The sequence below is a fragment of the Triturus cristatus genome, chromosome 4_1, assembly GCF_964204655.1.
Source record: "Triturus cristatus chromosome 4_1, aTriCri1.1, whole genome shotgun sequence".
NCBI lineage: Eukaryota > Metazoa > Chordata > Amphibia > Caudata > Salamandridae > Triturus > Triturus cristatus.
In genome coordinates, this window is record NC_140585.1 from 28459436 (window position 1) to 28478808 (window position 19373).

Below are 19373 nucleotides of genomic sequence, written 5' to 3' on the forward strand. Positions count from 1 at the left end.
CATGTTTGCCTGGGAAATGATTCCTCGCTTCTCCTCAGTGACTGTTCATATTTAAATTGTATTTTTGCCGTTGTCTGCTTTTTATATATTTTGAGGAGGTGAATTGCCAGCATGTTTTCCTCAGGAACACATATGTATTTCCTTCAGTGACCTCAGGCTTTTAAATCTTATTTACCCATGTAACTGTATTTTGGACTATTTTTACTATTTTGAAGCAGTGAATAATAATAGTTACTCCCGCCATTTTGTGCTCTGAAATCTCATTCTTTACCTCCTCTCTTCTTAAAATGGCAACGTCTCGCGCTGCTCGGAGTGGTCTTCATCAAATAAATTCAAATAATGGGTCACAGGAGGACATTAACCCATTCAGGGTCCTATCCGATAATGTGGAAGAAGCAACAATGGATACTTCTACGACAAAAGGCTCTTCCTCGCAAAATTCACGCTCAAGCAATAAAAATATTTCCAAAATTCCTTCCACATCTGCCTCTGCACCAGGTAAAAGAGTGAAAACTAATCCTCCTTCGCCCACTACTTCTTCTTCCACTATTTCTATGGAATTATTACTTGATGAAATCCGCTTTCTTAAACCATACATGGCAGAGACGAATTTGCGTCTTCAAAACTTGGAGGATAATTGGTCGCATACTGAACAAAAAGTTGATGAATTAGAAAGAAAAGTAACTTCTGTTCAGATAATTACTGACCAAGTCCCCTGCCTACATAGAGAGATACAGAACCTCAAGCTACAAGTGGAAAATTTGGAAAACCGCAACAGATGCAATAATCTATGCATTTACGGACTGGCGGAAGGTCTTGAAGGGTCTAACCCTATAACCTTTTTTCAATCCTTTTTCCCCACGCTTCTTGGACTTCCAACATCTCCAACCTTGAATATTCAGCGAGCCCATCGCCTCGGTCAAATCTCCCGCTCATTTGCTACTTCTTCCTCTTCATTGAAACCTAGAGGGGTAATTTTGTACTTTCTAGAATATACTGATCTCCTTAAAGTTCTTCAAGCAGTTAAACTAAAAGGAAAGATCGCATGGAATGGTTCAACCCTCTTCTTTGCACAGGATAACACCAAGGTTAATGCGGATCGTCGAAAGAAGTTTCTAGAGCTGATACCTGCTCTCAGATCCTTGAATGCTCATTATGGCTTATTCCATCCATGTCTCTTCAAAGTGACTTATAATAATACAACATTGTCCTATGAAGATCCAGCGCTTCTTCAACAATTCCTAGACTCTTGCAGAGCTGATTCTATGGACACCCCTTCGAATTTAACTGTTTTTTGTGGCATAAGCATTGTTGGTCACTGTTTTATCTCTGATTCTCATCCCAATTGTTTTTTGTTTTTCGTCAAGTTATGTGCTTTGTTAATCACTTTTATTATTTGTCAGATTTTTTCAGATGCAGGTTTGTGCTTCTTTGAATTTATCCTGTTTGTTTGTGCCTGGGGATTCTCTCTCTTTGCTGCGTCTCCGTGGAGGCCTCGATCTGGTGTGCTACCTTCCTCATGTGGTTCCACCCACCCCATTCTCATAGTTTTTATGTGTTATGTCCCTTTGATTTTATTTTTTAATGTCAATGGTTTGTTTTGTATTGTTTCTCTGTACTCTCTTTTTGTTTTTCCCTGTCTTTTTCGCTTCACCTTTCTTCTTTCCTTCCCTCTCTCCTTGAAACTATCTTCTAACAAATTTGCTTTCTCTCCTTTCTTAATCTCATTTCTCTTTTTTATTCTCTCATCAACTGTTTTTATTTCTTTCTTTAAACAACAAGTTTACTATTCAATTGCTTTTATAATAATTGTTCATGTTCTTTTTAAAGCATTTCCTTTAGAGTTGTAACTTGGAACGTTAAAGGAGTTAACAACCCTATTAAAAGACAATGTGTGTTAACTCATTTAGCTAGATTGAATACTGATATTGCTTTAATTCAGGAAACTCACCTGTCAGATGCTGGAGCAACTAAACTGAAAAGGAACTGGGTGGGTCATGTTTTTTCTTCCCCAAGTTTAGGGAAGAAAAATGGGACTTCTATTCTATGCCATAAAAAACATCAGTTTTCAGTTGTTCATCAGGATAAAGACCTGGAAGGTCGCTGGGTAATTGTTAAATTGCTTATTGATCAAATACCTTTAGTACTCTTTAATGTCTATGCACCTTTTCATATTGACAATACGTTTTGGACTCAGATATCTGATAAACTTCTTATGTTTTCTGATGATTATGTTATTTTTTGAGGTATTTTTGTAATCAGGTTTTTGACCCTATTTTAGATAGACATTCCTCTGTAAAATTTGCCAACACCAAGCTGCATACACAATTTACTTCAGCCATACGTCGTAAAGCTTTAATTGACATCTGGAGACTGTGTAATCCAGATACCAAGGAATATAGTTTCTATTCTCCCCCTCATCATTCACAATCCCGGATTGATTATGTTTTCCTCAGTAAACCTTTGTCTCAACTTGTCTCTTACGCTGAGATTGGTTCTATTTTAATATCGGATCATGCCCCAGTTTTTGTGGATTTTGATCTGATACCCTTTTCCCCTCATGCTGGTAGGTGGCGTTTTAATAACGCATTATTAGCAGATCCTAACTTCACAAGCCAATTCACCTCCTTTGCTTCTGAATTTTTTTCTTTTAATTCCACCCCAGACTCTTCTCCAGTAATGATTTGGGACTCTTTTAAAGCTGCAGCTAGAGGTTTTATCATAAATTTTGTTTCACGAAAAAAAAAGTTCTTTGAAGCCAAAAATGCTCAGTTATTAGCTAAGATTAAACAAGTTGAATATTGGTATTATTGCTCCAACTCTGATGTTTCGTTAAAAAATCTTATCGAGGCAAAAATTTCTTTTAACAAATCATCTACAGAAGCTGCCTCCTCTTATCTCCTAAAAAGTAGTGCCCGTTACTATAGAGGCCAAAATAAAATGGGAAAGCTACTTACTAATTATTTAAAGATTCGTCGCGAGAGGACTAAAATAGATTCCATCCGTAATAATGTAGGTGACTCACTATTTAAAGATAATGATACCCTGAATGAGTTTGTCTCATTTTATAAAAATCTTTATACGCCAGAGCAACAACCAACTTCAGCCGCTCTCTCCTCTTTCTTTCAATCAATAAATTCTCCACCCTCTTATAATACTGACTTTTCTTCATTAGAATCTGACATCACTCTCTCTGAAATTAAGCATGCCGTTTCAGTATTGAAAAGAGGAAAAGCACCTGGTCCTGATGGATTTACTATTGAATTTTATGCCCATTTTGCGTCTTTCTTACTTCCCCAACTCTTACTGCTATATCAGTCTTTCGTTAATGACTGGTTCTCATCAGGAACTTTTCAGGAAGCCGTGATCTGTTTAATTCCCAAAGAAAACAAAGATCCCGCATTTTGCAAAAACTACCGCCCGATCTCCCAAGTTAATTTGGACTATAAGATCTTCGCAAAGATTCTTGCCCTCCGTATTGACCCCATTCTACCTAACCTTATCGGTCCAGAACAATCAGGTTTTGTTAAGGGTCGTTTGTCCTCAGATAATTCCAGAGTTTTCTTTAACATTTTAAGTAAAGCTTCTTCTCTCGATTATCCCATCGCCGCGATAGCACTAGATGCTGAAAAAGCTTTTGACAGGATCGGTTGGGATTGTATGTTTCAGGCACTAAAATGGATTGGTTTCCCTGTTAAATTGATTTCTCTTATTTCTTTACTTTACTCTGGCCCTGAAGCCTCTATTTTTGTTAATGGAAAAACTTCTGAGTATTTTTCTCTTTTTAGAGGAGTTCGTCAAGGATGCCCTTTGTCCCCTCTGTTATTTATAATAGCATTGGAACCCTTTTTAACGAAAATTAGATTAGATAATAGAATTACTGGTTTTAAGCTTGACACTACTCATGTTAAAATGTCTGTTTATACTGATGACATCCTTCTAATTGCTCAAATCCATCTACGTCTCTTCCAGCCTTTCTATCCCAAGTTGATACTTTTTCTCATTTATCTGGCTATCGTCTTAATTCAGATAAATGTGAAGTTCTTCCCTTAAATATTTTTTGTTTAATACACGATTTTATTTCCACTGGTTTCTCTTGGAAAACCTCTAAAATAAAGTACTTAGGTTTATGGTTCTCTCCTACAATCCCCTAAACTTTAAAGAAAAATGTTGATAATATTATTAAAACTTTATCTGAGTCTATTGACCGATGGCACCCGCTCTTCCTCTCCTGGTGGGGACGGCTGGACTCTATCAAGATGATGCTTTCGCCGTTAATTCTCTATCTTCTGTCTATGATTCCAGTGCATATTCCTGGTTTCTACTTTAAAAAAATTGACTCTATGCTAAATAAATTCCACTGGAAAAACAAATCTCCTCGAATAGCTCTCAATGCTCTCAAGGCTGACAAGAATTCTGGAGGTCTCAAGTTTCCTGATTTTAAATCTTATCATCATGCTTTTTCTCTAATACAATCCTCTCGCTGGTTATCTCTTGATCAATGTGTTCATCTTCCTCTTTGGTTGGATATAGAACAACACTTTATAGCTCCTTTCCATTTCAAAGAATCTCTCACTTTTACTAATAATATTTCTTCTTTTCGTTCTCAAGTTATTTCCCATACACGTAAAATACTAGCACCTCTTCTTCCGTCCTCTTACCCCTCTTTTTCCTCGTTGGATCAGCAACCCATTTGGCATAATCACTTATTGCGTATTAGAGGTCGTACTTTCTATTGGAAAACTTGGAGACTCAGAGGCCTAATTTGGATTTCACAGTTGGTACATGATAATGTTCCTCTATCCTTCTCAATCATCCAATCAAAATGTTCTTTACCCTCGTCCTGTAAAACTCAATATGACTCACTCCTCCCTTCTCTCACACAATACCTTCTTTCTTTACCCCCTGATCCCATTATTCCTACCAGATGTTCCAATCTTTTTCCTTTAGTATCTACTAATTCCTCTGCTTCTTCTTTATATAAAAATCTATTCTTTTCTTCAGACAGGGCCACGGGGAAGGCTGAATTGGCTTGGGAAAAGGATCTAACAGAATGTTGGTCTTTACCATTTTGGGATAAATTGTGGCTAAAGATTCAAAGACATCGAGAGCAGCTAATACTTCTCAGACTCTTTATTTTATTTACAAACGCCTTTTATTTACCCCAGCGAAGTTAGCCTCTTTTTCAACAGAATCTTCTTCAGCCTGTTGGTCTTGCTCTTGTATCTCAGCTGATTTAAAACATATGCTTTTTGATTGCCCCTCCCTCTCCCGTTTTTGGCTTTTAGTCTGGTCCCAAATCAATAGGATTTTTAAAACCCAAGTCTCTTTTTCTCCATCTAACGTCTTTTTAGGTTCCTTATCACCATCCTGGACACATTCTCCCTCTAGCCCCTCTTTAATTGACTTATTATTAGCAATAGCCCTCCATTTAATAACTTCTAACTGGAAACAAGCTGACAAAGTTACTTTCAAAGCATGGTGGAATGCTGTTTGTGTTCATCATAGACTTGATACAAGCAATGTCACTCCCGTATCCTTATCCATTAAAAGAGATCTATTTTGGCTACCTCTATCCACTTACTTAACTGAAATAGCCTCATCCTCGGCTAATACTCCTGATGAAGTCAGAAAACCTCCATGAACTACTTGTTGTCTTTATATTTCTGTTTTTAGATATAATTTTCGTATTACTCCCTTGATTTAAAGTTTATGATTATAATGTATTTACTAATGTCTTTGTATTTGAATAAGAGTTTAAGGTTTTAGTCATCACTTTTCTTCTCATTGTTTTAAAAGAACTATTGTAATAGATATTTTGATTTCTACCCCCCCTCCCTATATTTCCTTTTTCGATTATCAGCAATAGGTGTTTAATTGTTTTAATTTTATGCTTCTCTTAGATTGTGATTTCTCTTATATAATGTTTTTTCATCTGTTTGCCTCAATTTTTCCTTTAATAAACTTTAAACTTAAAAAAAAAAGACTAAGTTGCTTCTTTGTATGGACAATATCTCTGTATTAAGGAACAGCAACTATTATGGGGGGATACAATTGAGACTTCTGGTCAAATTAGTCAAAACATTTTGGGAGTTTTGTCTTTGAAGCATAATTTCAGTATAAGTGGGAAATCTGAACACAATAGCAGATTAGTGTTCCAGGCATCTTGGAGATGTCACCGATTCGCGTCTTTCCCCTACGATTTTCAGAAAGTTTTTCAAATTTGAGCCTTATGTAAAGGATACCTTTCCTTCTCGGATAAATACTCGACTTCCCTCCTTTTACAATTAGAGACCAAGTCTAGGGACTCTAGGGTCAGACGCTTTTTAGTTTTCGGTCTCTTCAGCTCAATGATGCGTTCCCTCCCTTTGTCACAACAGCGCGCGTCTTACTGTTGATATTTCCTCTATTTCAGGGCAGCTTAGGTTCCTTACTGCTGTGGAGGTATCAATAGATCTCCCCATCCGAAATCCTTCCTTTCCCAGGTTGCTTCTCAATCTCCAACGTCAACATCACACAATCCTTCTCGATCATGGTTTTGGGTCAGCCTGGAGAACCCCAGGAATGATGGCGAGAGCTGCACAGCTCACACGCCAAGCCTGGAGTCCAGGAACGACCAAACTATACCAAGCTTTCTAGTTGGTCTGAAATAGCTGGTGCTTGGACGGGGGTGAACATCTGTTTTCAGCAGATGCCATTCTAAAGGTACATTTTTTGTTGTTCTTGGCGTCTCAAGGTCAAATGTACAACTACAGACCTGTAAATGTGTACAATTCAGTGGAACATGCAAGAGTGGATGTTATACCAGTTGGAAAGCAGCCCTCATTTGTGGACTTTTAAAGGGTTAAGATTTATTATACCTCTTTTGCTAAATATAACCACATGTGGGATGTAAATTTGGTTTCAAAGTTGTTCCTGAACCGGTCTGAAGTGCTTCCTTGTCTCTTAAATTCTTGCATGGAAAGTTAACTTTTCTTCTCTCTTTGGTCTCTCTGAAACGACTTTCAGATATTAAGGCTTTCGATGTTTCCTCAGTGCAATAAACTCCTACTCCGGAGAAGGACAAAAGAATTGCAGACCTTTTGTTACAGACCTGGCTTTTGAACATTTAACTTTTCGACTGGCATTTAAAGAATTATATTGACTGTACCTAAGTTTAAAAAAGCTTGATCAGCTATGACAAGAAAAGATCACTTGTTGCTTCCAGTCTAGAGGTTTATACAATATCTGGTAGCTGATTGGTTGTTAGCATTGTGATGACGTGGTAGGTCTTTTCGCAAGTTTTCATGGGTATTGTAGTTGTGCACCTGGGCTGCTGTTTAAATAAAGGCTAAAAAGAAGGCATAATATTCGCCTCCGTGACTTTAATAAAATCAGGACTTTCATTACAGCTAAGAGAATCTCTATTTCACTACCAAATGACATCTATCTTACACCCAAACTAAGAAAATGTATTGATGGCATTATTTACTGTTCACTTAACACGTCGCCACATTTCCCTTTTAAATCATGGATAATAACCTTTGCAGAGTGTGAGTTCCTCATATAAGACATTGAGGATGCAATTCATGGGCACATTCACTCTTTCCCTTTGAAGTTGTGTTAAAAGTGCATTAAAGTAGTTTTCCTCCTTCGCATTTTACAGCAAGAACAGTGGTAAATCAGCGTGCAGCACTTTCACCCCTTCCAAAGTTGAAAGTACTGTGGGCAAATGAGCTTTCGGGGGCAGCTGAGGGAGGGGAGGTGTGCTCCCCCCGGGGGGATTGGGATAAAGTGGGCTTCATTGGACAATAGTTGGGCTGTAGACTGTTGGGTTGGAAGCCCAATATACATGCAGCCATTTTAGGTAGATAGGCACCATTTTGGGGGGTGAGACGGTGGCCGCTACGTAGCAAGATGTTTTAGTATAATTGCGTAATTTAGAGTAGTAAAGAATGGAAGATGCACAGGTGCGAGAAGCCATGCACCTGCTAGCTGAGGAAGGGTGCATGGATCTCCTCACACCGGGTGTGTGAGTAGTGGAGCGCCCTTCGCCGCGAGCAGCAAGCGGTGTGGCGACAGTGATCTTGGCTTTCTCGCCACCGCGTCTCAGGCGTACTAATGAGGTGGGCCTAAGGTAAGCTCCAGGGGCCGCTCAAGATGGGAGAGAGCAGCCCCGGCATGTGCACGAGGCTCGCATGCTGTGAGTGGCGTGACGGCCCACACTTGAATTATAGGTGGGAGTGAGAGATGGGGTGAGGGTGCGGCCTGCGGTGCCCACCGGAGCCCAGTAGGTGGTAGAGAGGGAGGAGGCACAGGAGGCAGCAGTTGGGCCCCCTGAGGCCCTGGGGGAAATACATTGTCTTGGGATCAAGAAGCAGTGGGGTGAAGGCATGGAGAAGAGGCAGGGTGCTGTTTTAGGCAGGACCTGATCACCAACCCAATGTCCAGAAGGGTGGTATGTTGGGCCTAAGGCCCTTGATGCAGAGGGAGGAAGATGCAGGCAAGAGGCAGACGGGTGGCCAATAGGGCCCGTGCACTTTCATACAGAGGCACGATGATACAGGAAGCGACACAGGCACATGCAGGAGAGGGGAGAGCAGGGAGATAGGGGATTGGATAGTGAAGACGGGTTAGCACGGCAGTGACCCCAGTATCGCTGCTGACCGGGGGATGGTTAGGGACGGCACCCAAGGCTCTATAGTCCCGATGGTCAGAAGGGGGCGGTTGGGTCCCAGAGTCTGCCCGTCTCACTCTTGCAGCCAGGCAGAGAGGTCTCAGGGACAGAAAAGGGAGATGCCAAGGGCCACGTGGGAGCACCACCACAGCATTGGTAGCGCCAATGCTACAATGGAGCAGCGACAAGGAGGAGCAGGATGACGGGGACAGGCAGGGGTATAAGAAGGAAAGAGGCAGAGAGTTGAAGTAAGGCCACCTCACAGGATATTCACGCAACTGCATTCAGAGAGGGTCGTAGCAAGGGGAGCCCACGGCAGGAGTGCGTATGGCCAGGGCAGAGGAGATTTTCGCTGTAGGCTGCCAGGCACAGAAAGGCAAAGCAGAAGAGGTAGGTCGGCAAGAGTAGTGCAATAGGGGGCATTAGCTTTGGGTGCTGAAAAGGGTGACAAGCAGGTAGATTGACCCGTGCACGCCCGACCTTCCTTTTTAGGTCGAGCCTAGTGGCAGTGCGCATGCGCTGCTCTCTCTGCGAGACTGCTGTAGTAGAGTATGGGAGAGAAGCCGCGCCCATTCTCCGCCCATATTTTTCATTGGCTTGATTCATTGTCTTTCGTAAATGTTGCCTTCGGATTCATTAATAGGCTTGTTGGTCCCTCCTTAGTACGGCCTTGTCTTCATTTGTAACCTCCCATGGCTACTGGCCCCTTTACTTCGGTTGTTACACGGGACCTGTTATTTAGTCTGTAAGCACTATTTACTTTATTGAGTTTCTCTTACTGCAGGCCACTTGTTTTTTTCTAAGCAGCACGGCAGCCCAGTAACACGGGCGCCTGCTTTCAATCACTTTAACCTGGCATTATCTTGTGTCTGTTTCAACCCCCCAAAGTAAAATGGATTTAGAAATGATTCGCGAATTAAGTCATATGAATTCCATGTAGCACATAATCCTGTGCTAATGGGCTGAAGCTGACAACAGCACATCTATGTTACATGTCTTCCGTACTAAAGTCAACTGACGAGTTGTTTTCAAAAGTCTGTTTTATTAACACCAATACCTCCACCTGCACCAATAACACCACCATCAAAACCACCACCTCCACCAATACCACCTCCACCAATACCACCGCCAATATCACCACCAATACCACCACCAATACCACTACCACCACCAACACCACCAATACCACCACCACCAATACCATCACCACCACCACCACCACCAATACCACCACCAATACCACCACCACCACCAATACCACCACCAATACCACCACCACCTGTAACAATACCACCACCAATACCACCGCCACCAATACCACCACCACTGCCAATACCACCACCCCAATACCATTACCACCACCAACACCACCACCATCAACACCACCAATACCACCGCCAATATCACCACCAATACCACCACCAATACCACTACCACCACCACCTCCACCAATACCACCACCACCAATACTATCACCACCTCCAATACCACCACCACCAATAATAGCACCAATACCACCACCACCAATACCACCACCTACAATACCACCACCAATACGAATACCACCACCAATACCAGCACCACCTCAACGCCTGTCACTCACTAGTAATAGCAGGGTCACTGTACGAGGCTGGAGCTGCTGCCTAGACTATCCCTCCCTCCCTCCATGCCTGCCATAAAGCACAGCCCGCCCTGCACCAGAAGGAGAGGCCAGGGCACTACTACAGATAGAGTGTTTTTTATTAGGCCAAAGATAGCAATGACATTACGCAATGCCACACTGCACACTCATATCTCAGAGGGCAGGAACTAGCCCCCCCCGCTATTCCTCCTAAGCCGCGACAGTGTAATCATAGCGCCAAAAGTGTTGGAGCACTTTGTTAGTGTTTATAGCTCGGATCATATGTAGCTCTCACTTCACACTTTGTGTCTGTGTAATTTACAACACTTACACATCTTCTTCACTGCACTAATTATCACTACTTTGAAGACATCGCAGGTCGGTCTCTTCCTCTGATATTTACAATCTAATGAGCAGTTGAGAAGGCCCTTTATTGCAATGCAATGTGTCTCGTATTTGTGAGAGTTTAAGCTGTTAGTATTGTGAATGGCAATGCCTTTTATTTGTTTTAAAACCCAAAACATAAATAAAAGGCATTGTCATTTACAATGCCAATAGCTCAAACTGGTGTGAATGTGAGACCTATTGCATTGTAAATGCTCGTTTATTCCAGGCTCAGCACCACAGCGGCCATGCAGACTCAGAAGAGCGTTATGCGGCTCACAGACCCCGAGGTGAAAGAAATGGCAGAGTCTCATGCGGCCAGCTGGATGCCGATGTGGGACAACGCTGCCACTCGGTCTAATGGCCTCGGCAGTGCATCGACCTGGACGGCCCAGTATGACCCCTGGCATGGCGGGCAGCGGTGCAGAGCAACTGTAGCTGTGGGCACAGCGAGGAGGGCATACCACAGCCCCCTGGCTTACCTCCAGGCGCGGTAGGGTTCTAGGAAAATGTGGATTGCAGTGTGGATGTCATGGTGCCCACTGGGCCGTGGAAGCCCATCCACGGCTGGACTATGAGGAATGGGGTCTGGAAGAGGTGAGTTGGTAGATGCGGAGGATCAAGCGGCGGAGGAGGACGGGTGATGGCAGAGCGGCACGGGCGGGGGCTTCAGATACTATGGTTGCTCTGAGTATTTTGCAGGAGTGTCATGCCGTATGGGGCGTGCTGGTGCTTGGCAGCCAATCCTGCGCCAGTGCAGAGCACGGGATGCATGATATTGTGGCTAATACCACTCGTCCCTGAGCTTTTCAAAGATGGCGCGCGCTGCAGCACAGTGACTTGTGGCGCTGCGCGGAGTCATTTTGCAGCAAATGAGGCCCTCAATGTGAACAGGTACGACAGAGGTTGCTGGGGGAAGAGAGGGGTCAGAAAAGTTGGGGGAACGCCTTTTCTGAGTGGCGGCTGGCAGTTTAAGATTATTGTTGTGAACATAGGTGGGTCAGGACAATGGGCGGCGGCAATAAAGTTACACCTGCAGGAACATTTCGGATACCCTGATAGCTGTTAACAGAAGTTGGTTATTGAGTCAAGGAATTTAAAGGGCAACAGTTCAATGACAGGGTAAGAGGTACACAGTTACAAGATGAAGATGTAGTGAGGGGCAGGGGTTTAGGGGTGGGGGTAGGTGAAAGTAGGTGACTTATTGTTTGGTGAGGTCTAGTTTGTGAGGCGAAGGCCCAGGGTTTTATTGCTGTGATTTGCACCGGTCTTCACTGCAGGAAGCGAGTATGTGGTCTGGGCTGCCCCCCTCTGGCCCAATCTGGGATTCCTGCAGCATCTATAGGTGTCAAAGTCGTAAAAATGAAGCAAATAACATTCATCTTATTTTAAAGCGCTCAGTGCCCCTAGGTTTATGGCGACTGAAGACATGCAACAATTAAATACATATATTTGTACGACTCCACGCTGCAGGAACAGGAGTAAAGTAGCGATGGCTCACTCTCTGGTGGCACTCATAGCTAGAAGAACAACATTTGTGCCTTTCGCGCCGTCAACATATTCGATGAAAACTCATTCTCAGAGACACAGAGTAAACTAGGTGTAATGTGGCTGCTGGATTGTGTTACATGACAACGCCCGCACACGTGCTTTGCTTTCCCCAGACCCACACATCAGTTTGGAGTAAAGCCATTTGCATGAGCTCGATGCGCCTTGCTTTCGACTTTGAAAGTTATGGCTGTCAGAGACTTGTCACTCCTGGGCGTGTCCTCCGGTGCGGACTGAGCTGTGCCTCCTTTCTGCCAGGTTGAATGAGGTGTGCTGGCAAAGTACAAACGTGCCCACCCCAATCCTTTGATGTACAGCCCCTGCCACCTACTCCCCCGTCCACGTGCTCTCCACCCCTGGTCCTCACCAGCGCACTATGACCATGTCTGTTCACTGGTACACTTAGGCCTCGGTTGCATGTGACTGCCGGGGCAGCCATCTTTGAATGGTTTTTGGAAAATTATAAAACAGTCCACGATGACCCCTCATGTTTGTGGACCCACAAACTCTGTTATCCTTTATAAAAAGAATATTACAAAACGGCTGCTAGAGCATCAGTGTGCACATCCAGGTGTCCATCTCTGAATGGGGTTTGTAACACTTGCACAGAAAACATTTTAAAAAAACAAGCACTGATAAAGTCAACTGCTCAGCTGCAAAGTCAGATCGATTGATTTTGATAATGCAGGTGTTTTATATTGGTTTGGAAAACCATTTTTTTTCTCGATGCTGAAAAGCATCATCAAAAAGCAATGGCAAAGCTGATAGTTCTGCCTTGACAAAGTCAAAAGATGAGCCCTAATGGCTTTGCCAATGCTTCTTTAACATAGCGATTCTACTTCTGCTTGCTTCAGTAATGATTAAACATGATATGCTGAAATCCGGTGCAAGCTGTACCTTTGAACTAATTTCTCAGCTTGATAATTTTCCCAATATTTTTGTACTTGTCTGGACAGTAAAATACCGACTGTGTCAGTAACAGCCCGTCGAGGAGGCAACCCCCCCCCCCCCCCATGGATGGGTCGGTGCACTCACTCATGAGCGTCAGTTCACCCCAATGCCAGGGCTAGCAGAGATGACATCATATGCCATTTAAACTTTACTTTCACTCACTCATTCATGCTTACACATACACACACATTTACACACACTCTCACCTACAAGCATGCATGCATTTAAAATAAGTGTTTACTTTCCTCAGCTGCCGGGGAGGGTCAAAGTCCTGCAAACTGTAATTAATGGTGAAAAATAACATTTTAACATTTTAAAAATAACTATTAGAGTAATAAAACAATCACAGAAAAAAGGAACGTGGGACTGCCCTTGTGTTCTTGGCACTGATTTTGCCTCCTCTGAGGCCAGGGGTCGCAAAGGCAAGCCAGGAGTCGATGCTGCGACCCCGGGTGACCCCTAAATGACGTCCATGCACTTACTTGTGGTTCTCGGCTCTCCGGCCCGTCCAGTCCCTGCAATCTGAGAGTGGAGTGCAGCTCTCAGGGTCTGTGCCAGGCCTTATCTGTCCTGGGAGCTGCTGAGTCATGCAGAGAGGGGGGGAGGGAGCAGGAGGGAAGGAGGAGAGTGAAGGAGGGCGACTGGAAGCCAGAGGGACCCAGGAGGGGGGGGGGCAAGGGGGACTGGGAAAGGGAGCCAGGAGAAGGAGGGAGTGGCTGGAAGAGAGAAGGCAAGGCAAGGAGACAGAGGATGAAGGGAGAACTCAAAGACAGAGGGGGGGAGAAAGAGAGAGAGAGGGAGAGAGAGAGAGGGGGAGAGAGAGAGATAGAGAGAGGGGGAGGGAGGGAGAGCGAGAGAGAGAGGAGAAGAAGGGCCACTGGAATAGATAGGGCGAGAGCAGGTGAGAGATGGAGAAGGGGAGACTGGAAGAGAGGCAGCCAGGGGAGGGAGAGAGAGAGAGAGAGATAGAGGGAGAGAGAGAGAGAGAGGGGAGAAGAAGGGCCACTGGAAGAGAGAGGGTGAGAGCAGGTGAGAGAGGGAGAAGGGATGACTGGAAGAGAGGCAGCCAGGAGAGGGAGATAGAGAGAGAGAGCCAGCAGGAGAGAGAGAGGGAGCCAGGAGAGAGGGAATCAGCAGGAGAGAGAGAAAGACACAGAGAGAATGAGGAAGGGGTACTGGGAGAGGGAGCCAGGAGAAGGGGGGAGGGGGCTGGAAGATATAGGGCAAGACAAGGAGAGAGAGGATTACGGGGGAACTCAAAGAGAGAGGGGGAGGAAGAGAGAGAGGGAGGTAGAGAGAGACAAAGAGAGAGAGGGAGAGAGAGAGCGAGAAAGAGAGAGAGAAGAAGGGCCACTGGAAGAGAGAGGGCGAGAGCAGGTGAGAGAGGGAGAAGGGGAGACTGGAAGAGAGGCAGCCACGAGAGGGAGAGAGAGAGAGACAACAGGAGAGAGAGTGGGAGCCAGGAGAGAGGGAGCCAGCAGGAGAGAGAAAGAGAGAGGAGAGAGAGGGAGTAAAGAGAGAGAAGAAGGCGAGAGGGAGGAGAGAGAGAGAGAAGCCAGCAGCACAATCAATCACAGAATTTGTAAAGCGCACTACTTACCCGCGAGGGTCTCAAGGCGCTGGGGAAGAGGAAGGGGGGGGGTGCCGCTACTGGTTGAACAGCCAGGTCTTGAGTAGCCTCCTGAAGGTCAGCAGGTCTTGGGTCTGTCATAGGCTGAGTGGAAGGGTATTCCAGGTTTTGGCGGCAAGGTGGCAGAGGGATCTGCCGCCGGTGGTAGTTCTTCGGATGCGCGGGACGGTGGCCAGGGAGAGGTCGGCGGAGCGGAGCTGGCGGTTGGGAGCGTTGAAGGAGAGTCGTCTGTTGAGGTAGGCTGGGCCGGTCTTGTGGAGTGCCTTGTGTGCGTGGATGAGGAGTTTGAAGGAGATTCTCCTGTCCACGGGGAGCCAGTGCAGGTTTCTCAGGTGGGGGGTGATGTGGCTGTGGTGAGGATCAGGCGTGCAGAGGCGTTTTGAATTCTTTGCAGTCGTTTGATGAGCTTGGTCGGGGCTCCCGCGTAGAGGGCGTTTCCATAGTCGAATCGGCTGCTAACAAGGGCCTGGGTGACTGTTCTTCTCGTGTCTTCTCGTGTCTGTCTGGATCCATCTGTAGATCTTGCGGAGCATGCGGAGGGTGTTGAATCAGGAGGAGGAGACTGCATTGACTTGCTTGGTCATGGAGAGCGTCGAGTCGAGGATGACTCCCAGGTTGCGTGCGTGGTCGGTGGGTGTCGGGGGTGCCCCCAGTTTCGTGGGTCACCAAGAGTCGTCCCAGGCTGAAAGGTTGGAGCCAAGGATGAAGACCTCCGTCTTGTCCGTCTCCAGCTTTAGTCAGCTGCTCTTCATCCAGTCGGCGACGGCCTTCATTCCTTCGTGGAGGTTGGATTTGGCGGTGATGGGGGTCCTTGGGGAGGGAGAGGATCAGTTGAGTGTCATCAGCGTAGGAGATTATGTTGAGGTCGAGCTGTCGGTTGATGCGTGCAAGTGGGGCCATGTAGATGTTGAACAGTGTCGGGCTGAGGGATGATCCCTGGGGTATGCCGCAGATGATCTCGGAGGCTTCGAATCGGAATGGCGGGAGGCGGACTCTCTGTGTTCTGCCGGAGAGGAAGGAGGTGGTCCATTCCAGGGCTTTCTCTCGGATCCCTGCGTCGTGGAGGCGTGCGCGTAGTGTGCGGTGGCAGACAGTGTCGAAGGCGGCGGAGAGGTCCAGGAGGATGAGGGCCGTGGTCTCACCGTTGTCCAGCAGGGTCCTGATGTCGTCGGTGGCAGCGATGAGTCTCAGTGCTGTGGTTGCTGCGGAACCCTGACTGGGATGGGTCCAGGATGCTGTTTTCTTCGAGGTATCGGGTTAGCTGTTTGTTGACGATCTTCTTGATGACCTTTGCTAGGAACGGAAGCAGGGAGATGGGCCGGAAGTTCTTGAGGTCTTTCGGATCCGCCTTGGGTTTTTTGAGTAGGGCGTTGATCTCGGCGTGTTTCCAGCTCCCTGGAAGGTCGCGGTCTCGAAGGAGAGGTTGATAACGTTGCGCAGGTGGGGTGAGATGGAGCTGCTTGTTGAAGATGTGGTGCGAAAAAGAGTCTGACGGGGAGCCGGAATGGATAGTCCTCATGGTCTTGATGATGTCATCGATGGTCACGTTGGCCCAGGCTGTCAAGGGGTTGTGGTTGATAGCGTGCGGCGAGTCTGGTGTGTCAGGGTCTGTTGGGGCTGTCTGGGTATTGAAGCTGTCGTGGATATCTGCGATCTTGCGGTGGAAGAAGGCGGCGAGGGAGTCGCACAGTGCTTGCGACCGTGGGATGTCGTTGGAGTTGGAGCTGGGGTTGGAGAGTTCCTTCACGATGATGAAGAGCTCCTTGCTGTTGTGTGCGTTGTTGTCAAGGCGGTCTTTGAGGAAGGTCCTCTTGGCGGACCTGATGAGGTGATGGTGGTGGCGGATGGCGTCTTTGTGGGCTGCGTTGCTGTCCGGCATCTTTTCACTGTGCCAATTGTTCTCTAGTTTCCGGCAGGTACGCTTGGATGCTAGGAGTTCCGGGGTGAACCAGCTGTCTCTCTTGCTGGTGTCTCTGTAGGTGGGTTTTTTCAGTGGGGCGAGGGTGTTGGCGCAGTCGTCCATCCATCGTCTGAAGTTGCGGGCACCATCGTCGGGGTTGGAGGGGTCGGTGGGTGGGCTGAGGGCGAGGTTTGCCTGTAGTTGGTCTTCAGTGACTTTGCTCCAGCAGCGGCGGGGATCTGTTGGGTGCGGTGGTGTGCGGTGGGTTTCTGAAGGGTGAAGTGGATGCAGCGGTGGTCAGTCCAGAGGAGTTCGGTGGTATGGCTGAAGGAGACGTGGGAGCTTGAGGAGAAGACGGGGTCGAGCGTGTGGCCGGCAGTGTGGGTCGGTGTTGTGACGAGCTGTCTCAGTCCAAGGTTGGCGAGGTTGTCGATCATCGTGGTGGAGTTGCTGTTGTTGTTGCTCTCCAGGTGGAAGTTCAGGTCTCTGAGGAGGATGTAGTCAGTAGGTCAGGGCGTGTGTGCTGATGAAGTCGGCGATGGAGTAGCTGAATTGAGGTCAGGGTCCGGGGGGTCTGTAAATGAGGGTGCCTCTTAGGGTGGTGTTGGGGTCCGTGTGGATCCAGAAGTGCATGTGTTCGGCGGTGCTGAGAGTGTCGTCGGTGCTGGTCGAGACCCTGATGGTGTTCTTGTGGACGATGTCGATTCCTCCTCCGACTCCGTTGGTGCGGTCTCTGCGGGTGATCTTGTAGCCGTCTGGGATGGCTATGGCGATGTCGGGTGCGGAGGAGTCGTTCATCCAGGTCTCTGTCAGGAAGGCGACGTCCGGTGAGGATGTGTCGAGCAGGTCCCAGAGCTCGACGGCATGTTTGCGTGCAGAGCGGGTGTTCAGTAGGATGCATCGGAGGTGGTTGAGGTCCTTCCTGGCGGGCGGTTCGGCGGCTCTGAGGCTGGTGTAGCTGCAGTTCCGGCAGGTGAAGGGGCCATGTGTGCATTTCGGGGTGGCCTTGAAGCAGGTGTGGGTCCGTCCGGGGTTGAGAACGTGGAGTGTGCTGGCACCGTAATGGTGCCGGTCGTCGTGGCGGGTGCAGGGGGCGCGCGGACCAGGGGTTCTGGCGCAGGGCGTGGTCCAGGCGCGGACGGGCGCAGACGGGCTTGCCTTAGGCACGCCTTCAGCGCCAGCGGCGCGGCCGCGCAGCAGCCGCCATATATGGGGAGGTGGGAGGGAGGAGCAGCTGGGAGGCGGGAGGCAGGAGCAGGGGCAGCGAATGGGCAGAGAGGGGGCGGGGCCGAAGGGGACGCAGCGGGGACAGAAGGCAAAACGGGCACCGGGTTAGGGGCTCAACAAGGGGCAAAATACAAAGCGCACAGGGGGCAGCGAGGGCACAGAAGGAAAACGGGCAAGAACAGATGGGGCAGCCTAACACACGGGCACAGAACAGTAGGGGCAGCGAGGGGCACAGAAGGAAAACGGCCTCACAACAGTAGGGAGAGCGAGGGGCACAGAAGGAAAAACGGGCTGACAACAGTAAGGACAGCGAGGGGCACAGAAAGAAGAACGGACTCACAACAGTAGGGACAGCGAGGGGCACAGAAGGACAACAGGCTCACAACAGCAGGGACAGCGAGGGGCACAGAAAGAAGGACGGGCACAGAACGGACACAGGCAACAGAAGAGAAATGGCAATACAAGGCAACAGACACAGATACAGGTAACAGATTAAACACAGACAGCAGAAGCGAAATGGCAATACAGGAGGAGGATACAGACCTACAGCCTACTTCCTGCAAACGGCAGCTGGGCAGGGACCAACACAGGCGGTGCTGTGCGGAGGGGGAGCAACCTACCAACAGGTCAAGGGTCGCTCGCACAGAGAGAGGGATACTGGCAGAGAGAGGGGCAGAGCAGGTAAGAGAGGGAGAAGTGGAAACTGGCAGAGAGGCAGCCAGGAGAGAGAGAGGGAGTCAGCAGGAGAAAGAGAGGGAGCCAGCAGGAGGGAGAGAGAGCCAGGAGGAGACAGGGACTGACTGGGAAAGGGAGCTGGGAGGAGAGAGTGTAAGGGGGATTGGAAGAGAGAGGCGGAGCAGGAGAGAAAGATCAGGAGAGAGAAGGAAAGAGAGAGACAGAGGGGGAGAGAGAGGTAGAGAGAAAGGAGAGGGACAGGAGGAGAACGAGGGAGCCAGGAGAGAGAGAGGGAGCCAGGAGGAGAGTGTGTGGGGGTGAATGGAAGAGAGAGGGAGAGCAGGTGAAAGAATAAGAGGAAGGAGGGGGGCAGGAGGAGAGAAAGAGAGAGGGAGGAGGGGCCGAGAGAGGAGGGGGACAGAATGAGAGTGACAGGGAGAGAGAGAGAGTGAGAGAGAGAGAGAGAGAGAGAGAGAGGGAGCCTGGGGGCGATAGAGAGAGATGGAGGGGGGCTGGAAGAGAGAAGGACCTACCAAGAGAGAGAGAGAAGCAGTGAGAGGGAAAAGTGAGTGGTGCTGGGAAGAAGGTCTGACAGTGAGAGGTGGGAGGGGCTCGAATCGAGAGGGAAAGGCCACTAGAGGTAAGAAGGGGTGGGTGATGGTGAAAGAGAGGGCCTGGTAGTAGGGGGTTTATAGGGCTGGAGGGAAGGGGAGAAGCATGTGGGCGATTGGGGGGTATAAATAGACTGAAGGTGAAAGGGAGAGAGGTAGAGACAAAGTGA

At 47.6% G+C, this 19373-nt stretch overlaps 1 protein-coding gene across 1 annotated transcript in view; it reads right to left on the bottom strand.

Annotated features, from left to right (window-relative positions):
• LOC146839365 (glutathione S-transferase P 1-like) overlaps positions 1–14876 on the bottom strand; it is a 194695-nt gene extending 179819 nt beyond the window's left edge. The window contains exon 1 of the mRNA XM_085651366.1: positions 13643–14876. Coding sequence (XP_085507492.1) covers position 13643 — 1 coding nt within the window. The 5' untranslated portion in view covers positions 13644–14876. The remainder of the gene's footprint in view (positions 1–13642) is intronic.
• Between the last annotated feature and the right edge of the window lie 4497 nt (positions 14877–19373).